At 50.7% G+C, this 18,375-nt stretch overlaps 2 protein-coding genes across 7 annotated transcripts in view; one reads left to right on the forward strand and one right to left on the reverse strand.

The window, feature by feature from the left end:
- EIPR1 (EARP complex and GARP complex interacting protein 1) overlaps positions 1-14,320 on the reverse strand; it is an 83,022-nt gene extending 68,702 nt beyond the window's left edge. The window contains exons 1-3 of one of the 3 annotated variants that reach the window (XM_066385815.1): positions 14,153-14,320; positions 6,213-6,296; positions 4,096-4,228 (exon numbers count right to left, since the gene is read on the reverse strand). In XM_066385815.1, coding sequence (XP_066241912.1) covers positions 4,096-4,228; positions 6,213-6,296; positions 14,153-14,194 — 259 coding nt within the window. In that variant the 5' untranslated portion in view covers positions 14,195-14,320. Of the gene's footprint in view, positions 1-4,095; positions 4,229-6,212; positions 6,297-14,152 lie in introns of those variants that run through there. The other 2 variants (XM_066385818.1, XM_066385816.1) reach the window with 2 other exon arrangements.
- A 1,965-nt stretch (positions 14,321-16,285) lies between these two features.
- TRAPPC12 (trafficking protein particle complex subunit 12) overlaps positions 16,286-18,375 on the forward strand; it is a 33,939-nt gene continuing 31,849 nt past the window's right edge. Inside the window, exons 1-3 of one of the 4 annotated variants that reach the window (XM_066385822.1) lie at positions 16,315-16,437; positions 16,880-17,014; positions 17,105-17,398. The gene's annotated coding sequence lies outside the window, so the exon portion shown is untranslated. The other 3 variants (XM_066385824.1, XM_066385825.1, XM_066385823.1) reach the window with 3 other exon arrangements.

Consider the following 18,375-nt stretch of genomic DNA (forward strand, 5'->3'; position numbering starts at 1 on the left):
TTTAACTCAACCATTTAAACTCAAAAGTGTATTTTCTTTTGATTTAGCGCAGAGGTAAACAGGAAACTGCCACTTTAAACAACAAGCTACGCTCTGACCGCTTCGGGGGCACTGGCCAAGAGCTCTCAGGAGTCTCAGGAACCGTGGTGACACACGAAGTCTGAGAGAACGCAAAGGGGGCACCTCGAGCCAGGGAGTTCCTGGTGACGACAGTGGCCCAAGAAGAGGAAGAACAAGCCCCACGCATTTATTTCCATCTCAGGAGGGGAAGTCTCTGCAACCCCAGCAGTCAGTCTGGCCCCAATCTGCAGTCATCACACCGCCCCAAGGGCACTGGCTCCTCTCAGTAACTGTGTCCTCACGGGACTGCTGTCCATGACCCAAACCCCCGAACGCCAAGGAAGTGGTGGCGAGTCCCATCCCCATGTGGGAGATGCCCAGAGAGCCAGGCAGGCAGCCACGCCTCGCCCACCACCTGGGGGTCCAATGTGCTCCCACCACATCAGGTCTAGGGCTGAGCAGGTCCCCTGGTGCCTGGGGGGGGAGGGTTAGGGAACTGACACCCAGACCATGGGGGAGGGGCATTGGCAAGTCCATCCTCAAGTCGCCTAAGCGTGAGGCCAGCAGTGAGCCTTGTTGTGCCAAATGCTTATCAAGCAAGGTCTTCATGTTGGGGACAGTATTTAGAGGAATGTCTGAAATATGCAAGAAAGCTTCTCAAACACGTCAGGCCAAAGGCACAACCAATGGGGGCCAGGCTGGGAGGACAGGACGGTGAGAGGGTCGGAGTGAGGAGCACAGAGAGGACGCTGCTGCCCCCTGCTGCCCAAGAGGGGCCACGGGGTACAGTCAGCCACATGCACACACACACAACAGACATCCATGCATGACACACGTCACACACACAATAAACACAACAGACACACATACACAAGTACACACAACACACTACATACATGTGCAACACACAGCAGACACAACACAGTTAACAGATGATACACACAAGCACACACAACACACACATCACACATTATAAACCCACAAAGGACACACAACATGAAATGCACATGACACACAAGAGGCATGCATGGCAGGAGCACACACAAGATATATATGACAGACACATGATACACACATGGCAAACAACAGATACACATACATAAAAGGCACAACACATACACAATGATATGAAAGGACACCCAATTCAGATAAAAAGAGAAAGAAAAGGAAATTAAAGCAGTCATAATTTGTAAACATGGTCCTTAAGTGTGTCTGAAACGAGCTTTTCTCATGTGGAATGTCGGAGGACCTGGGGGGGTTCTGACCACGGGGACCAGGCAAACACAGGCTGTGTGCTGACATCAGCCCATCTGCAGGGGCTGACGTGGGGGCACTGAAGTATCCGGCGACTGCAGAGGCAGGAGCCGCTGAGAAGCACCATCCTGTGCCGTTTCCCTGTGGGACAGGATGTTTCAGGCTTCAGAGACCTGGCCTCTAGGGTGGACATGGAGCAAGGGCTAAGTCCACTCTACCAGCCAGGCATTTGGCTGGCTCCCGAGGGCCATTACCTGTCACCATCCTGCCCCAGCATCTGCTCGGACACTGGGCAGACTCCCTCTGCTCCAGGCTGTGGGGGCATGGGGCAGCCTCATCCTATGGGCCCTCCTGTACATTGTCCCTGCCTCCAACCCCGAGAAGCTCCTTTCCACAATCATCAGAGGTGACGGGGAAACAGATCGATGGAGGGACGAAACCCTGTCAATAACCCACGATAACTCACTCCCCGCAAGACAGAGATGTCTGTGAGGACAGACAGTGTACAGTGAGACCCGACAAAAAGGTGGTTTCTAGGTTACTCTAACCTGCTGTGAATTCGCCACCATTTTCTGAGCAGTGTGAAGAGACAGAACTCTGCATGCAGCCACCACTCAGGCTGTGCAAGGCTCAGTGCGGCCGTTTAATGTCCCTCCCGAGGAAGACAAGAGGAGGGATGGATGGAGGTTTGCTCATCTGCATCTTTAAAATCCAGTTGTGAGTTCATCCAGTTCTCCATATTGATTCGCAAGGCCACTGTAACATTCCAGCATGGGTGTGTGCATGTGCGTGTGTAAGGGCTCTACCACAATGCATACTTCTACTACTGTGTACTTCTTGGCATGTTGCCATAAACAGCTGTTTAAACACTGCTGTTTATAACAAATAATGATTCCAAGATTTCTCAAGAGCAGGGCACACATGGACTTGGTTCTAGACTCTGCACGGAACCCCCATTCTGTGCATCCTTTCTCCATTGTCACCCCCCCCCCGCCCCCGCCATGAGGTCCATGAAGAACTGCAGGACACCTGTGAAAGAGGACTCTGCTAGACGCAGTCCCTCCTGGAAGCTCACGGAAGGGACCTGCTCGCCCTCCCCCCTCTCGCCCTTGGCAGCGCCCCCCCAAACCCCTGCAGGCTGTGAGACACGGCTCAGAGCCCTCAGTCTCTAACGAGAAGGCACTGCTGTTGTCCTGCACACCACACAGCCCGACTGGAATAGGAAGTGAGGGTGCGGGAGAGCAGGGACACAGCATACGCGGTGGCACACCAGGGATGCGCACACAGGGAAGCTCTGCAGGATGAGCACAGGCCACGGCAACACTGGCATGCGGCCGTCGATCAGCCCGCGTGGGAGCATGAGACAAGGAGCAAGTACCAGAAGGTGAGGAAGGACAGGGACAATTCTGGTCTTCACTAAAAGGCCTGAGAGAGCAAGGCCAGGACTCCGGAGCAACAGCAACATGTCTGCACTCATGGGGGCCAGGGCTCACTAGGGGCACAGGTGCTGCTCAGACAACATCCCCAGCGGTCACACTTTTTTGCAAGCTGCGCTCCCTGAGCACAGGGAGGGCCTATGACTCACTTCTCACTGACAGAACAGGGAGCAGGTGATGGGTATCACACCATGACCAGGTGCTACACAGCGAAGGTGAAGGTGTTCTGGAGATGAAATCAGGGTTGACTGACCTTGAAGTAATCAAAAAGAAGATTGGTCTAAAGAGTCTGAAAGTCACTCTTCTGGAAGAGGACCACCTCTTTATCTGTGTACGTGTAGAAACTTCCGGTTACTTCCAACCATGGAAGGCAGCCGCCCTCCCTTAAAAGGGGGTGGGGTGGACAGGATCAAGAGCACCCAGAGGCAGAAGACCAGCCGTGGACTTACCCCTGATCTCATGGGGATCCAGCACTCTTTCTTCTAAAGTGGCCAGGGTAGGCAGGGAGATGGGCCAGCCCATATGCAGGGACAGTGAATCTTCCACACAGGATGGGATACACTGCCATCAGAGGTGCAGACCCGCAGACCACCCAGATCAAGTGTAGGGGGGACTTATAGGACAAAGCCATTCATGCTTATTCTTACTTGTCGGACACAGTAACTCTTTACACACAAGTATAAAAGTATGTTTCCATCCCAAAGCACTGTGGGAAGGTTTAGGGCAGATGTCGCAGGCCGACAGGTCCTGTAGGACGGTGGCTTTCTTCAGAGACAAGGAACAGAAGAAAGGAACACAGTCCGAGAGAGGCCCTCCCCCCACACTGACAGGGTCAGAGAGGAACCTGAATGGGTTCCCAGGATGCTGCTTTCAATCAACAGAATGATGCAATTAAAGGCGAGCGGGGCTGGGGGAACCCATGGCAGCACAAACACACGTGCGCATGTGTGCGAGGAGTGGCTCGCAGGGCACTGAGCTCACACTGTCCTCACCTTGTAACTATTACAGCACATACACACAGGCAACCGGACAGGTGCCAAGCCGCCTTGGAGACGGTGTAGCTAAGTAACGTGGGAGGGTGCCCAGGGCCATTATTCCAGGAGCTCCGGCACACTGCCCACCCCACCCCAATGGGGCAGACTTCGGGGGACAGCTAAGATTCCCGCCGTGTCTTGGACTTGGGATTCCATTACCCGCCACACCACCCCCCACAGCAACGCAAGTTCTCTGTGAACGCAGCACCCTCATTGATCGCAGATGCTATAAATCATGTGCCCAGCCATGAGTGACACAACCACAAGCTCAGCGGCCCTCTGGCTGAGCGTGCAGAGGGCTGGGTACTCACTCTTGTTGTAGCAGGTGGCCAACACGCCCTTGTCGGCAGGGCTGGTGCTGATGTGCCATATTTCGCCCACTTGGTGGAGGAGGACGTTTTTGTTTATGATGTTATTTTCGTCGTCAAAATCTATGATGTGGATCTAGAAACACAATGGAGGCACATGTCAGGACCTTACTTGATAAAAGTGATGCAGAGAGAATGGAGGCATCTCTGAGCGTCAGCCTCACTCTGCTACATACAGTACACGGCTCCGCATGGTCAGCTCACTGCATTCCCTCCAAAGACAAGCGTGAAACCCTGCACTGTTACACACAGGTGCCTGACATGGCCCCGTCATATCTGGTCTAAAGAGAGAAGACACCACAGCCTCTGCTCCCAGGTAGTGTTGGGGCAGGTCGTCCAGAGCTGGACAAATCCACCAAGAGCCTTGGGACCTGCTGGATGGCCGTGGGAAGGGGTCAGGGGCAGGTTCTGCTGCCTCCACGGGCGTGGGCTGACCAGCTCTGCCCCATCCACCCACGATGGGTGGCAGACACGACACATGTCACAAATGGGTGAGGTGGGAAGAACTGAGCAGGGATTGTATGCTAGCAAGCACACCTTACACTTCTTTTTAAAATTGAGTCTGACCACTGTCGGTGCTCTAAGTCCATTAACATTCATTCTAACAGGACTGCATTCTAGCTACTGAATGACAAGTTAAACCTGAACTTACCATGCTTTTCTAAGATCAGGAGGAATTAAAATGACTTTTACCTTGGCTACGTAGCTCAGTTGGTTAGAGCATCACCTTGACATGCCACGGTTGTGGGATTGATCCCCAGTCAGAGCAGACAAGAACCCACCAGTAAGTGAGTACATAAATAAGTGAAACAACAAACTGGTGTTTCTCTCCATCTCCCTCTCTCTCCCCCTTCCTCTCTTTCTCTTTAACATCAAGAAAGAAAGTAAGTCAGATTTTAGATCCTAACAATATTTGAATAATTATGCGATGCAAACTTTCTGCTTCCCAGGAAAGCCAGCAGGCAGCAGGACACGCGAGAGGAGTAGGAGCCCTGTGAGCACACTAGGGCAAGCACCTGTGGCACGAGCGGATGCCTGACTGTCCTGGCAATGCCACACGCCTCTCCCAGGGCAGGCAGTATGGGACACCGACACATCAGAAACACCCTGCTCGCCTGCCTGCCCTCTGGACCCACATAAGGGGACCTCTGCAGGAGGAAGGTGGAAAGGAACGCGTGGGGCCGTCCTTTCCTCCCACCCTGGCCGGAGAATGGGCACTGAAGGCCACACCGGCGCCTCACTCAGCGACGCCGTGGGGAAGGCTGAGTGAATGAGATGCAGGAGACAGCAGCTCTGCAGAAAGCAAACCGGGAGCCACCACAGGATGGAGAACATGAGGTTCCAAATAGTTATTGCTTCTCACCATAAAACATGAGCTAAACAAAGAACTCCCTGACGTTCCACGTCCCTGTGTGACAGTGGTGCCTGGCAGGGCCCTACTCCATCTGTCACGGCCCATGTGTGCATCCTCGTGGCACCACAGCACTGTGAGGCGCAGAGCACCCACGGCTCCCCCTCTGTTGCACGGTGAGGAAAGTGCAGTCCAGCAAGGGTCGTCTAGGTGCTCAAGGTCACACGGCCAGCGTCAAGCTGTGGACTGACTCCTGATCTATTGGGATCTAGCACTCTTTCTTTTAAAGTGGCCAGAAAAGTAATGGGTCACAGCCTGTATGTCTCCCTGGCTCAGCGGGTGGTGACAGCCTGGAGCTCTCTGATGAGCAGGGCTGAGGCCTCACTCAGGCTGAGGCGGGGAGCGTGCTATGGGCAATGAGGAGTCAGCACTACTTGGGGGAAGGGTTAGTGCTGACAGCAGACACCCCCAGGTTGCTTGCTCCTCAGTCACTTGCACGGTAAATCCCGTATGTGACGCCACACAGGGTAAGTTTAAATGACTGAACTCAGCCAGGACCACACCTGGATATTTAAATCTCAACAGAAGTTTTGTTTCGTTTCTGTGGCCCTGATTTTCTCAAACATTGCTTGAAAAATCCAGAGCAATGGTCACAAAACCAAGAGTAGATTTAGTCATTAACACATTTGCACTTGTCAGAAATAGTTACCTGATTATCATATTTAAGAGACTGCGTCCCAACCAAAAAGCGGATGGCATCTGTTTCTGCAGTTTGAGGGGTGAGAGCCCGGGCCTGTGGGAGAAAGGACAGGGCACACGTTAACGACACTGGACAGGGTCACACAGTGACAGACATGGCAGTCACTGACCTCCCACTTCACATGTGTCTGTAGAAACCATTGTAAGTGGACACAAAAGTTGAGCAGTGAAGACATAAACTGTGTCTTAATAAAGCCATCATTTCCAGCAGTGATAGCTTGGTGGACACACTAGCCTTCATCCATACAGCAACCGATGACTCCTGGCAATGGCACAGCAGTTGTTTCAAACCAGGTCTTCTGTGGAGGGCGACGGAAGACCGAGGGCAGACTAGAGAGCCGTAGGGCAACAAAGTGTGGTTCTCCATAACCATGGCATCGGTGCTGTCGACAGCACCAGGAGACGAGCACGGCTCACTGAAGGAACCCTGTCCACGCCCTCACTCTGCCTGCAGCTAGACACAGGCCCGACACCCCACTTCCTCCATCACATCGAGTTCCTACGTGGTCTCACTGCCCTGATTCATTCTTTTCAAAATGGTAAGAAGGGCAGGTTAACAGTTGTCCTGACCACTTGATCTGGTGCCAACGGCCCTCTGGGTGTCTACCATAAACGCTCTGAAGACAACAGAAAATACAACCACATCACATAAGTTCCCACTCTTCCTCAGAAGAACCAGCGGCACAAAACATCAACTACTAAAATAGAGTTCAGTAAAACCACTAGATGTATGTCTAAAGCAGTATTCAAGATTAGACAAGTGGAGGGAGGAAAAAAAAAAAGACCTACTTCATCCAATTCGACTACTTAGAGTACTTTTAGGTTCCACTGTCAGTGTGCCCATACCCTCCTCGGCAAAAGCTGGCTGGATAATTTTTGGAGTCTTGGACCTTTTTGCAAAGCTAATGAATTCTTATGAATCTATAGATTTTCCTGCCAAAAATGTGCATACATATACACAGAATTTTGTCTATATCAGCGAATTCACCGACGCTCTGAACCCTATCAGATGTAAACGCCCCTGGCTTAGAGGAAAAACAACTCATGAGGAAGGGTCCAGGCCATGCCCGAAAGACAAAACCACTGCCAACCACTCCACTACGGACCATTCAGACAGTGGTACTGAATGCCACCCCTGGAGAACAGGAGACCCAGAAAGAAGTGAACTGCAGTCGTGGCCATCAGATGGACACAAGAGGGCAATTTGGCGAGGCAGAAGCCACCTGGGTGCCTGTAACAAGCCAGCTTTTGACCTGCTTCACTCTAAAGCCACGTGAAGAGCCAAGAAGTACACAGCTGGAGAGGAGCAACAGGCAGCACGCAAGACCCCGACCTCAGTGGATCCTGTGTCTCGGGGAAAGCTGCCGCAGTCTCAGACAACCTTGTTTTTTCTCACATGGAAGAAGCCTTTCTTAATCAGAGAGGAAAAATATCCCAACAAAAACAACAAAAAAATCTAAATGGCATCTTTAAAAATTACACTGAAGCCCTGGCCGGTTGGCTCAGTGGTAAGCATTGGCCCAGCGTGTGGAAGTCCCGGGTTCGATTCCAGGCCAGGGCACACAGGAGAAGCCCCCATCTGCTTCTCCACTCTTCCCCTTTCTCTCTATCTCTCTCTTTCCCTCCCTTAGCCAAGCCTCCATTGGAGCAAAGTTGGCCTGGGCACTGAGGACGGCTCCATGGCCTCTGCCTCAGGTGCTAGAATGGCTCTGGTTGCAATGGAACAATGCCCCAGATGGGCAGAGTATCGCCCCCTGGTGGGCATGCTGGGTGGATCCCACTCAGGTGCACATGGGAGTCTGTCTCTCTGCCTCCCCACTTCTAACTTCAGAAAAATACAAAAAAAGAACAGTGAAATCTCAAAAAAATTTAAGATCTTTCTAGTACATTACTAGGTAAAAATTATAAAAATAATTTAACCGGACATTTTGGTGACAGAGCTACATCCATGTCTATAATTCTGCTTCTTCAAATGAAGGTAAACATGACTTTTCTAAGTCTAGTTGTAATGATGGTTCTGAGGTGTTCCAGTGACCCTGGGGGTTCTTAGAAGGATGTGCACCAAAGCACTCAAAACAGAACGAAAACACAGGTCCTGCCTGGGGACAAAAATGTGTATATAAATACATGTATGCATATATGTGTGTATGTGTATAAGTTACACAGACTCCACAAATCACATATACATGCACACATAAGATTGAAAGTATATAGTATCACAAAAATTTTCCATGTATTTTATCTTGGTTCATCCTTATAAGCCAATGAAGCAGATAGGAAGACAGGATGGATAATGTTATTCCCACACAGAAGATAAAGACATTGAGGGACCAGAGAGGGTAGCGGACCCAGCCACAGTCACACGGCTTCTAGAAGTGGGAGAGCAACCCGGACTCCCAGTCTAAGTCAGTTCTCCTTCTGGTATGGTGAAGCAGGAAACTGGTAACACAAGTAGGATATTTATGTATTTGGTTGGCGTCAGATCATGGGTCACTTTATTATCATTCATTGCATGTGTCTTGCACAGTTTTCGGAGGAAAGCCATGGCCACTTCCTCATGGAGCAGTCTAGCCTGCCATCACCATTTAGGCAGCTGGAGAACATCAGGGAAGAACCATCAAAATGTGCTGACCAGGTGTACTAAGTCGCAGGGGGCATAGAAAACAGAACTTGCGGCTACGAACTGAGGACACAGAATTCCCTTGGGAAATTCAAAACTGTATTCATGCGCTTCCTAGACTGAGCAAGTGAATGATCACCCTAGATAACAGGCATGGGCTGTACCTCAGTCACCGTTCTTAATCAGAGACTTTCCCCTTCCAGAGCTACACTCCAGATACAAGCAAGCATGGAAGAGCTTCTGCTCTAGCAACTGAGACACAGAATGGGGGCAGTTCAGCCCACTGCAGTGACTCATCTCCCTCCAGAAAGGATCTCTTTGCCAAGAGCCACCCCCAAATCACTAGGCTGGTACAGCAGAGAGCGAAGGATTATCTGAGCACCATCCCAACAACGCAATTAACTCCTTGGGGTTCTAACAGCTTTTCTAGAAAGACCAAAGAAAGGAAGGAAGGTATACCTGTCTTCATTCTGTGCTAGCTAAATGTCTATTTCTCATCCTCCACACCAGGAAAACACCAGCTGCCTCAGATATGGAGGGTTCTTAAAGTGATGATGTGCACCTAAGTACTCAAAACAGAATGAAAACACAGGTCCTGCCTGGGGACAAAAATGTGTATATAAATACATGTATGCATATATGTGTGTATGTGTATGTTACACAGACTCCACAAATCACATATACACTCACATATCACACACATGTGCATGTGTATGTATACATATATGTGTATCTGTATATATAAATATACATGCACATGCATATCCATCTATCCTGGGTAACATATTTGTTGAAGGAGGAAAAAATTTTAAAAGCAAAGGCAAGCAAGCGAGTAAGCTGGAACCCAAAACATGACTGAGGTGTCAAACTGCACATGTAAACAATGTACACAAAATAATAGTAACAAACACTCTCCACACTGCAGCTTCACTTGTTCTTCACCTGAACTCTCCGGGCTTCTCCTGAGCCTCACTCTGTCCCAGGGAAACATCTTCATACATCCCCATTAACTATTTAAGCCAAAGTACAATATTCCTTGTGAGTGTATTCCTCTGTTGCTGCTGGATTCATGTGCATGAGTCCACATCTGGATTCCAAGGTGCTGCCTGAAAACTGCAGTCCATGGGCACAAGTCAAAATTCCCCTCCCATGAGCTAAAAGATGCCAGTTATTTCAATACCAAAATGTTACCAAACTCAAGAGGTCCCCCACTTGGGTGCTCTAGTCCAGAGTGAGACGTGGTTATCATTAGGTAGCTTTATTTCACTGCCGCAAGTCAAGAAGAGCGGAATTCTCATCCACAGCTGTCTCCAGGAAGGAAGGCTTAGCCATCGCTTGTCAACACCAGTATTTTTTGACTGCTGGTCCACGAACCAGTCCACCACCAGAAATTTCATGCTGGTTCCCATGAAAGACTTAACCACCCTGATGTTGTATAGGATTATAGACCCAAAGATTTTAATCGAATTCACTTATGCTCAAAGTGATTTCTACCTTAGTGGTACCTAAAATAATTCTCCTATTTTCACCAGGAGTCAGGTATAAAAAGGTTGAAAACCACTGATATATACTATTTGGTTAATTACATGTTGATTTCCTCTTTGCCCTTGACTAAACTTACCTGGATTCTGGTCAAAGAACCACCCAGACCTTGCCACCCTTGTCCTATCCAACAAAAATGTGCCACAAACACTAATGTGCTCAGCATTTTCTGACTTTGATGACTCTCCCTCCACTATGTCGCTGCTCTGCCTAGGAGTGCCTCACTTTATCCTGCAAACCTCACTACCCTCAGCCAGCGGACAGTAACCGAGTCCCATCTTTTAGCGTGAACTCTTCCCCACATCGATCTGAACCTCACTGGCAAACAAACTCCCACTGTAACTTTCAGTTCTTTTTATGCTTCTGCAGTAAAGCTTCTTCCAGGTCAAGAAAGTCATGGCCCATGATGCTATCCAAAGTAAACAAGTGCAAACATCAGCTGCTGCTTTTAAGGTAAAAAAGAAATTCAGATAAAATAGCTGACACCCAAGGCAGTAACATTTTTTTTTTTTGTATTTTTCTGAAGTTGGAAATGGAGAGGCAGTCAGACAGACTCCCGCATGTGCCTGACCGGAATCCATCCGGCATGCCCACCAGGGGGCGATGCTCTGCCCATCTGGGGCGTCGCTCTGTTGCAATCAGAGCCATTCTAGTGCCTGAGGCAGAGGCCATGCAGCCATCCTCAGCGCCCAAGCCAACTTTGCTCCAATGGAGCCTTGGCTGTGGGAGGGGAAGAGAGAGACAGAGAGGAAATAGAGGGGGAGGGGTGGAGAAGCAGATGGGCGCCTCTCCTGTGTGCCCTAGCCGGGAATCGAACCCAGGACTCCTGCACGCCAGGCCGACGCTCTACCACTGAGCCAACCGACCGGGCAGTAACATTTTAATGACCTCAAAGACCCAAAACCGAAGATCAAAATCTCTGGGTTATTTAGATTTCTTAAGACCGAGAAGTTATTGAGCAGCACTGGTCGAAGATGCCCATGTTAGGGAGTGTAAGACCATGGCAGATTGTATCTCCCTGGATGGACCCTCTGTAGGTACCCCTATGCATACCTCATTAAGGAGAAAACAGTCTAAATTCCTGGTTAAGGCGCTCTGAAGTTGGACTGGGTTTAAAGCCTACCGACCACAGAAAAGTAACATCCACCAAAATGACTGCTTAGAGAATTAAGTTGAAGTCTGCACAGCACTAAGCAGAGTGCTCCTCACACTGGTCTTTTTTTTTTTTTTTTTAATGTGAGAGGAGGGGAGGCAAAGACAGACTCCAGCATGCACCCGATCAGGATCCACCCGGAAAGCCCACTAGGGGGCAATGCTCTGACATCTGGGGCCTTGTACCATTGCTAGGCAACCAAGATATCTTTAGCGCCTGAAACCAAGGCCATGGAGCCATCCTCAATGCCAGGGAGCAATTCACTGCAATCGAGCCATGACTGCTGGAGGGGAGAGAAGGAAAAAGGTGGGGGGGAAGCAAAAGGGGAGGGGTGGAGAAGCAGATGGTTGCTTCTCCTGTGTGCCCTGACAGGGAATAAAACCCAGGACATACATGTGCGGGGGGGACACTTCACCACTGAGACAACTGTCCAGGGCGGCACTGGTCTTATGAGTCAAACCCTGCCACCCAGTTCATTATTCATAGGTCACTTAGATACTGCCTGGCAAGGCATTTCTCATTAAGGATTTTTGTCTCGTTTAATAATTAGAACAACATTTACTGGATTCTTATTATGTGCCAGACACTGTCCTAGGTGCCTGGATTAAATCTGTTGACTCATTTAATTTCCACAAGGGCCACACTGGGTCGACACTCATTTTCCCACTGTGTTGGGAAGGAAACTGAAGCCCAGGGTCACACAGCTAGTTAGCGCTGGGGCCAGGACTGAAGCTTCAGGAGTCATGTAAAGTCCTGGCTTTCAGCTATGAACATGCTGTCAACTTCTGGAAAACAGAGATTAATTATGTTTTTGACACACATTGCTGCACTCTGTTATGCACTGGGTACCTCACAATGCAATGAACTGTGTTGTTAGTTCTCTGTATCTGTCCCACTGTGGTGAAGCTATCTGAATACATAGAAACCAGTTCAGCCCTGGCTAGGTGACTCGATTGGTTAAAGCATCGCCCCAAAGTGCAGAGGTTGCTGATTCGATCCCCCATCAGGGCACATACAAGAACAAATTCTCTCCCTCTTCCTCTCTCTAAATCAAAAAAATAAAATAAAAATTTTAAAAAGAAAGAAAACTAGTTCAAGGCTCTAACAGCCCAGACAGAACTTCACCTACCTGCCTATCCACCTCATTCCCTAAGGCACCCTCACTGCTCTCTAGCCGCAGGCTTTCCTGCTCTCCTCCTGAAGGAGGAAAAAACAGAAAAATGCAGAGAAGGGATGGCTGCAATGTCTGGGATCTTACACTCCAGCCCGTGACCTCACTGTTCAGGACTGAGGGAGCAAGGGAAGACAGTAAAGTTTGAAAAATAACAAACCAGGGGTGTGGACGTTGCTTGTTATCAGTTCCTTAAAATGAACTCACTGCTCCAGAGAATAGTATAATATAAGTAAAAAGTCAAAGACAGACCCTGGGGCCTCCTCTCATACCCCCTCTCCTCCCAGAGACAATGAAAGTCAGGCCTACAAACAAAGAAATTAGGCATTCGTCACGTGAAAGCTAAAGCTGTCAAGGTATATAAGGTGTAAGAAATCTAACTTCGGGGAGCACGTGCTTGGTTGCCTCTTTAGAGGTCACGCCAGCTATTAAAATTCTACTTCCGCCTGACCAGGCGGTGGCGCAGTGGATAGAGCGTCGGACTGGGATGCAGAGGACCCAGGTTCGAGACCCAGAGGTCGCCAGCTTGAGTGCGGCTCATCTGGTTTGAGCAAAACCTCACCAGCTTGGACCCAAGGTCGCTGGCTCCAGCAAGGGGTTACTGGGTCTGCTGAAGGCCAGTGGTCAAAGCACATATGAGAAAGCAATCAATGAACAACTAAGGTCTCACAACGAAAAACTGATGATTGATGCTTCTCATCTCTCTCCGTTCCTGTCTGTCTGTCCCTAACTATCCCTCTCTCTGACTCTCTCTCTGTCCCTGTAAAAAAAAAAAAAAAAAAATCCTACTTCCTTCATCAAGTTGTCTGGGCGTTATTTGTCCTCTTTTGACTCCTGCTACACTCCTAAACTGCCACGTGCACCCCCCTTTTCATCACTTACATGAGGGGTAAACTCATTCCACAACCACTGGCTGAGCACCCACTACGATGGTCCCGTCCCAGGGACCAGGGTCTGGAGCGCGCAGGATGAAAAAGAAACAGGGCATTCATTAGTGGGGAAGCAGGTGACATCCGAACTTTGCGGTTCCGGCCACCGACTGTCCCAACGCTCCTTTCCTCGCTTTGGCCACTGTGCCCGGGTCACGTAAGGTGCCATCAGCAGGAGAACCTGGAGACATGGGACAAGAACCTTCCGGCTCCCTCTGCATGTCTGTCGGAGATGTAACTGTATCATAATCAAACTAGGAAAACCGGACTTCCTGCCTCCCGGAGCCCCGGCGCTGGAGGGGAAATGCACATGAACCCAGCGACCCGGGCGCAGTGACAGTCCGGCCCCCATAACGCCCGGGACGACGCAGGGAGGCGGCGGGGGTTGTCCCGCGGAGCCCCGCGGGCCCCGCAGCCTCGGGGTGCATCCGCAGCACGGGGAGCGGGGACGCCGCGAGGCCGTCCTGTGACCAACCTGGAACTCCAGTCCATAGATCACTGGCGAGTCGTCCTCCATGCTGCGGCCGCCCCCACGCGTCAGGCAGGTGCTTAGAGCCGGCGCGCACCTGGCTCAGCGCCCATTCATTCCCAGCGTCCGGCCTACGCGAAACAAGACGCTTTCCGGCCCAACGTGGCTTCCGTCGGACTCACTTCCTGTGTTTTTCTGATGCGTCATCAAGACGCTCCTCACCGACGGCCCATGGCGGCGGCGCCCGGACCGTGCGCATGCCCACTGGGGCTCCCATCCGGGCCCTCATCTCCGCTGGCGGGGAGGGGCTGGAGCGGTGGCTGAGGCTTGGTTTGTGGGAGCGGGCGTGGGCGGCGGCGGCGGGCCAGGCGGGCGCAGGGTTCCACCTGCACGGTGCTCCCCCCACCTCGCCGTTAAGAGTCGCCCCGCCGGAGAGTCTCCTGCTGCAAGCCCTTCCCCCCCAGCTCCATCCTGGGATCGCTCACCTGCAATGGTGACACTATCCTTTGTTAACACTGGCACTTTCTCCTGAGCGCGAGGACAAACGCTTTATACCCACTGTTGTAAATAAAGTTCTTATTCCCAGCCTTACACGGAATAATCATACTTGCGTTTAACGATCAGCCGCTGCGTGGTGTAGCTAGGATGGGTGGCTGCTCTATCAGACTCCCATTTAGGCCAGAATTAAAGTCGGGGGCCCAGCAATGAGGGTAGCCTGGGAAAAGGACCACATTACCAGTGCTGGGGTGACAGGGAGGCCTGGCATAGCAGTGCTGGCGGAATCTGACCATATTGGAATCACCTGGGATGACCGCTAGGTTCCTGCCGCACTCCTCCATCTCCAGGACTGTCCCAAAGTGCTTGCCTTGACATTATTAGGCCATGTTCTTGTTACCTGAACACAAGGAGTTTGCAGTTTGGGATCTTTTATTCAAGAACGAGAAGTAGTATTCATGTAGTTTTATTTATTTGCAGCAAATAAGGAAGGAATTCCCAGCTATAGCCCTGTCTCCCTGAAGGGAGGCTTAGCCATTGCTAAATATACATCATTTGCTTAACTACATGTTAATTTATTCTTGAAAGTTGGCTAAACCTATCCTATTGGGTTCAATCTCATCTAGTTACAGCTGTGTCTGCAAAATCTTGTTCTACATGTTAACATTTAGCAAGTGTCAACGTAAGAAACGTCCAAACATATAAGAATTTTACGAGTTTATTTGAGCCAAACAGTCGACAATTGCTGGGAAGCCAAATATCAATGCCTTGAGAAAATGTTCCGGAAAAGGGCGGTTTTACCACTAATTTTACACATCAGAATCAAAGGGGAAGATGTAATCCATTGGTTATAGATTAGGGAAGTGGGAAAAAGCGAAATGGGGAAATCTCTGGCGGTAGATAAAAGGTAAAGGGAATAGACACATTTTTACATATGTGGTATAGGCTAGGTAACAGTTAACAGGTATAATAACAATGAGGGCTTCTGTGTCTCTGGCTCTGGTAGGAGATTGTGCCCCCAAGGGTCTCGAGAAGAGGAAAGTACCCTGACATTCCAGAGGTGTGTCATCAGAGTTGCAAAAAGACTATAGACAGGCTCAGTTAAGGTAAAGATTGACGTTTGTCAAGGGCTATATGGGCCCAGGACATGACTACACTCCATAACTGGCTTTTAGTCAGAAAGTTTTCATTTCACACCATCCTGCTTGGTCACTTGAAGTCTCTGAGCTCCTGAGGACACCAGGCAGGCCTTCCTGAGCTTCTGGGGTTTAGTGTGTGGCCCCTTTTCTGTCCGCAGTACAAATGCATGACAGGAAAAGTTGAAAATACAGGTAGGCACAGAGACAAAATACCTGAAAATCAAGTCTTAGGAGGACGCTTTGGCCTGGAAGGAGATGAGCCTAACCTGCGCTCATCCAACTGCCCTTCGCTATATATTTGCCTGTAGCTCTGACGTCATTATAACTCCCCCCTCCCACTCCCCGGTACCTGCCGCTTGCCCCGCCCATTGCCCTCGCCCGCGTTCACAGCTGGAGGCCTAGGCCCCGCCCTCTGCTGCGCGGACCGGAAACGCGCCACGTTCCGGCCACGATCACGTGAGGCGGGCTGGTAAACGGTGACGCCGGCTCCAGCACTGGGCATGCGCGCCAGCCGCCGGCGGGCAGAGGTGAGCAGAGGCGCGCGCAGGCGCCGTGGGAGTCGCGGCGCTCACTCCCCCTTCCGGGCTTCCTCCGTTTTCTCTCGGACTCTGGTCTTGACCGCGGTGACCCCTACCAGAAGCTGCGGGCGGGAGGCAGGTGAGGACCGACCCGGGCCACAGAGGGGGTCAGGCCACCCCGGCTGCTGGGGCTCCCGTCCCCGGGCGGCTCCCCGGGGCTCCAACGCCCAGGTGCGCAGCGGGGTCTGCGGGGCGCCGATCGCGGGGCGGGGCGGCCGGGCAGAGGGGGTCCGAGCTCAGGCCCGCTCCGGCACCGGCGGCCCCGTACCTTGTCTTGTTCCCGGTTCGCTGCGTGCAGACCGGCGCCCGTGGGCACCTGCCCGCCACGCTCTCGGAGTCGGGAAGGCAGGGTAGGGGCCCGTGTACGGGCGTCCTAGCCCCCGTGTCGCGCGCCTCCCCGGCAGGTCCGGTCCAGACTGCAGGACACACCTGTCGCGACTGAAGGCACACCTGTTTAGAAAGAACCGCCAGGTTCCGAGATGCGCTCTAACATGTGTGTCTTGCTCACTCTCGACCACCAGGCTTCAACCCCAAAGACGCGTTCCCTCTCTTTCTGGACGCTGGAGGACACCGTATCTTTGGGGTTCGGATACTTGACTCATAGTGTGTCCCTGTCCCCTTCTCCATACATTCCATATACTGTGTTTGGTGCAGACGTGAGTCCTCCCCGTGGGAGGGGAGGGGACAGCAGAGGGATGCAGATGGGATGCTACAGCTTCTTCAGCTCGGTTCCTTGGTCTCTGCAGGGGCCTCCCCGACCCAGGCGTGGTGGTACCACTCTGCTCTGTCACTCAAGTTGCATCTGCTGCGCTTACCTGCGTGCAGCTCATCCCCGTTTGTCAGGTGCCTGGGCATCGGTGGCTATTTAAGAAGCCTGCCTTCGGTGGTCTTGCTGCCTCGCTCCAGCTGCTCTGAATTCCGATCCCTCCTAGCAGCCTTGCAAAGGACCAGAGGCAGAAAGACCCGTCCTGGGATCCTGTCCACAAGTACCCGGCGCTGCGCTGTGACAATCACTTGGCTTTCTCTGCTGTACCATGGAAGTAATAATAGGTCATAGGAGTTATAGGTTGTCCCTGAGAATTAAAAAGATAATACATGTAAAATGCTTGATGGGCAGCGGGTGTTCTTTACGTGGGGAAATTTTATAAATATATAATAATTAAGTTTCCATGCAGCAAAGAATTTTCATGGAAATAGGGTTTGCATGATTGCCATCTGGTAAAAAAAATTATAATTCAGAGTCTGATTCCAGAAAGGGAAACTGAACAGCCGTACTTTTCATTGTTAGTGGGTTTAAATGACGTAAAGTTAGTACTTCAGAAATGTTAAGGCGTTAATTAAGCTCACTGTGCAAAGCACTCGCCCAGAGGAAGAGATGTCTTTGCCAGCAATTTGATGGTGTCAGTATAAAGAAGCCTGGACTCTTTGTAGATTGAAGAAGGAATTTTATGTGGGCTGACCTGAGAGCAGGGCTCCAACAAGCCTAGGAACAGTGTCAGCCTTCAGGACAGGAAGGGGATATTTGTGAAGGAGGATGAAATATGCACTATGCACCAGCAGTTATCATTTCATACATTCAAGGATTGACAGTTTTACATCAGAGGGAGAGAATACACAGGTAAAGCAGGGTCTCAATCACCTGGAGTTGGGAGTTCTGGGAAAGCCTCTGGAAGCAGTTATTTTCACATTTTTATCAGGATATGTAGAAAGAACAGTCACTGCCTTCTAGAACCATTCCTCTCTTGAATTGGCAACTGTTGGAAAGTTTGTGGCTAGCCCCACAGAAGGCCTTGGTTAGGAATTTACTGCAATCCCTGGTTACCAATCAAGTTGGGAGTAGCAGCTTAGGCACCCTTCCCTTTCTCAGTGGCGACATAAGCTTATAATCACATGTATGGTTTAAGAAAAGTTATTAAGCCAGTAATAGGAGTAAAGATCTATATCACACACAAACCAAAAACAGGTACATGTGCTTTTCCACTTTGAAATGATGAAATATAAAGACGGCACGTAATAA

This window comes from Saccopteryx leptura, chromosome 5 (assembly GCF_036850995.1).
Source record: "Saccopteryx leptura isolate mSacLep1 chromosome 5, mSacLep1_pri_phased_curated, whole genome shotgun sequence".
Taxonomy (NCBI): Eukaryota; Metazoa; Chordata; class Mammalia; order Chiroptera; family Emballonuridae; genus Saccopteryx; species Saccopteryx leptura.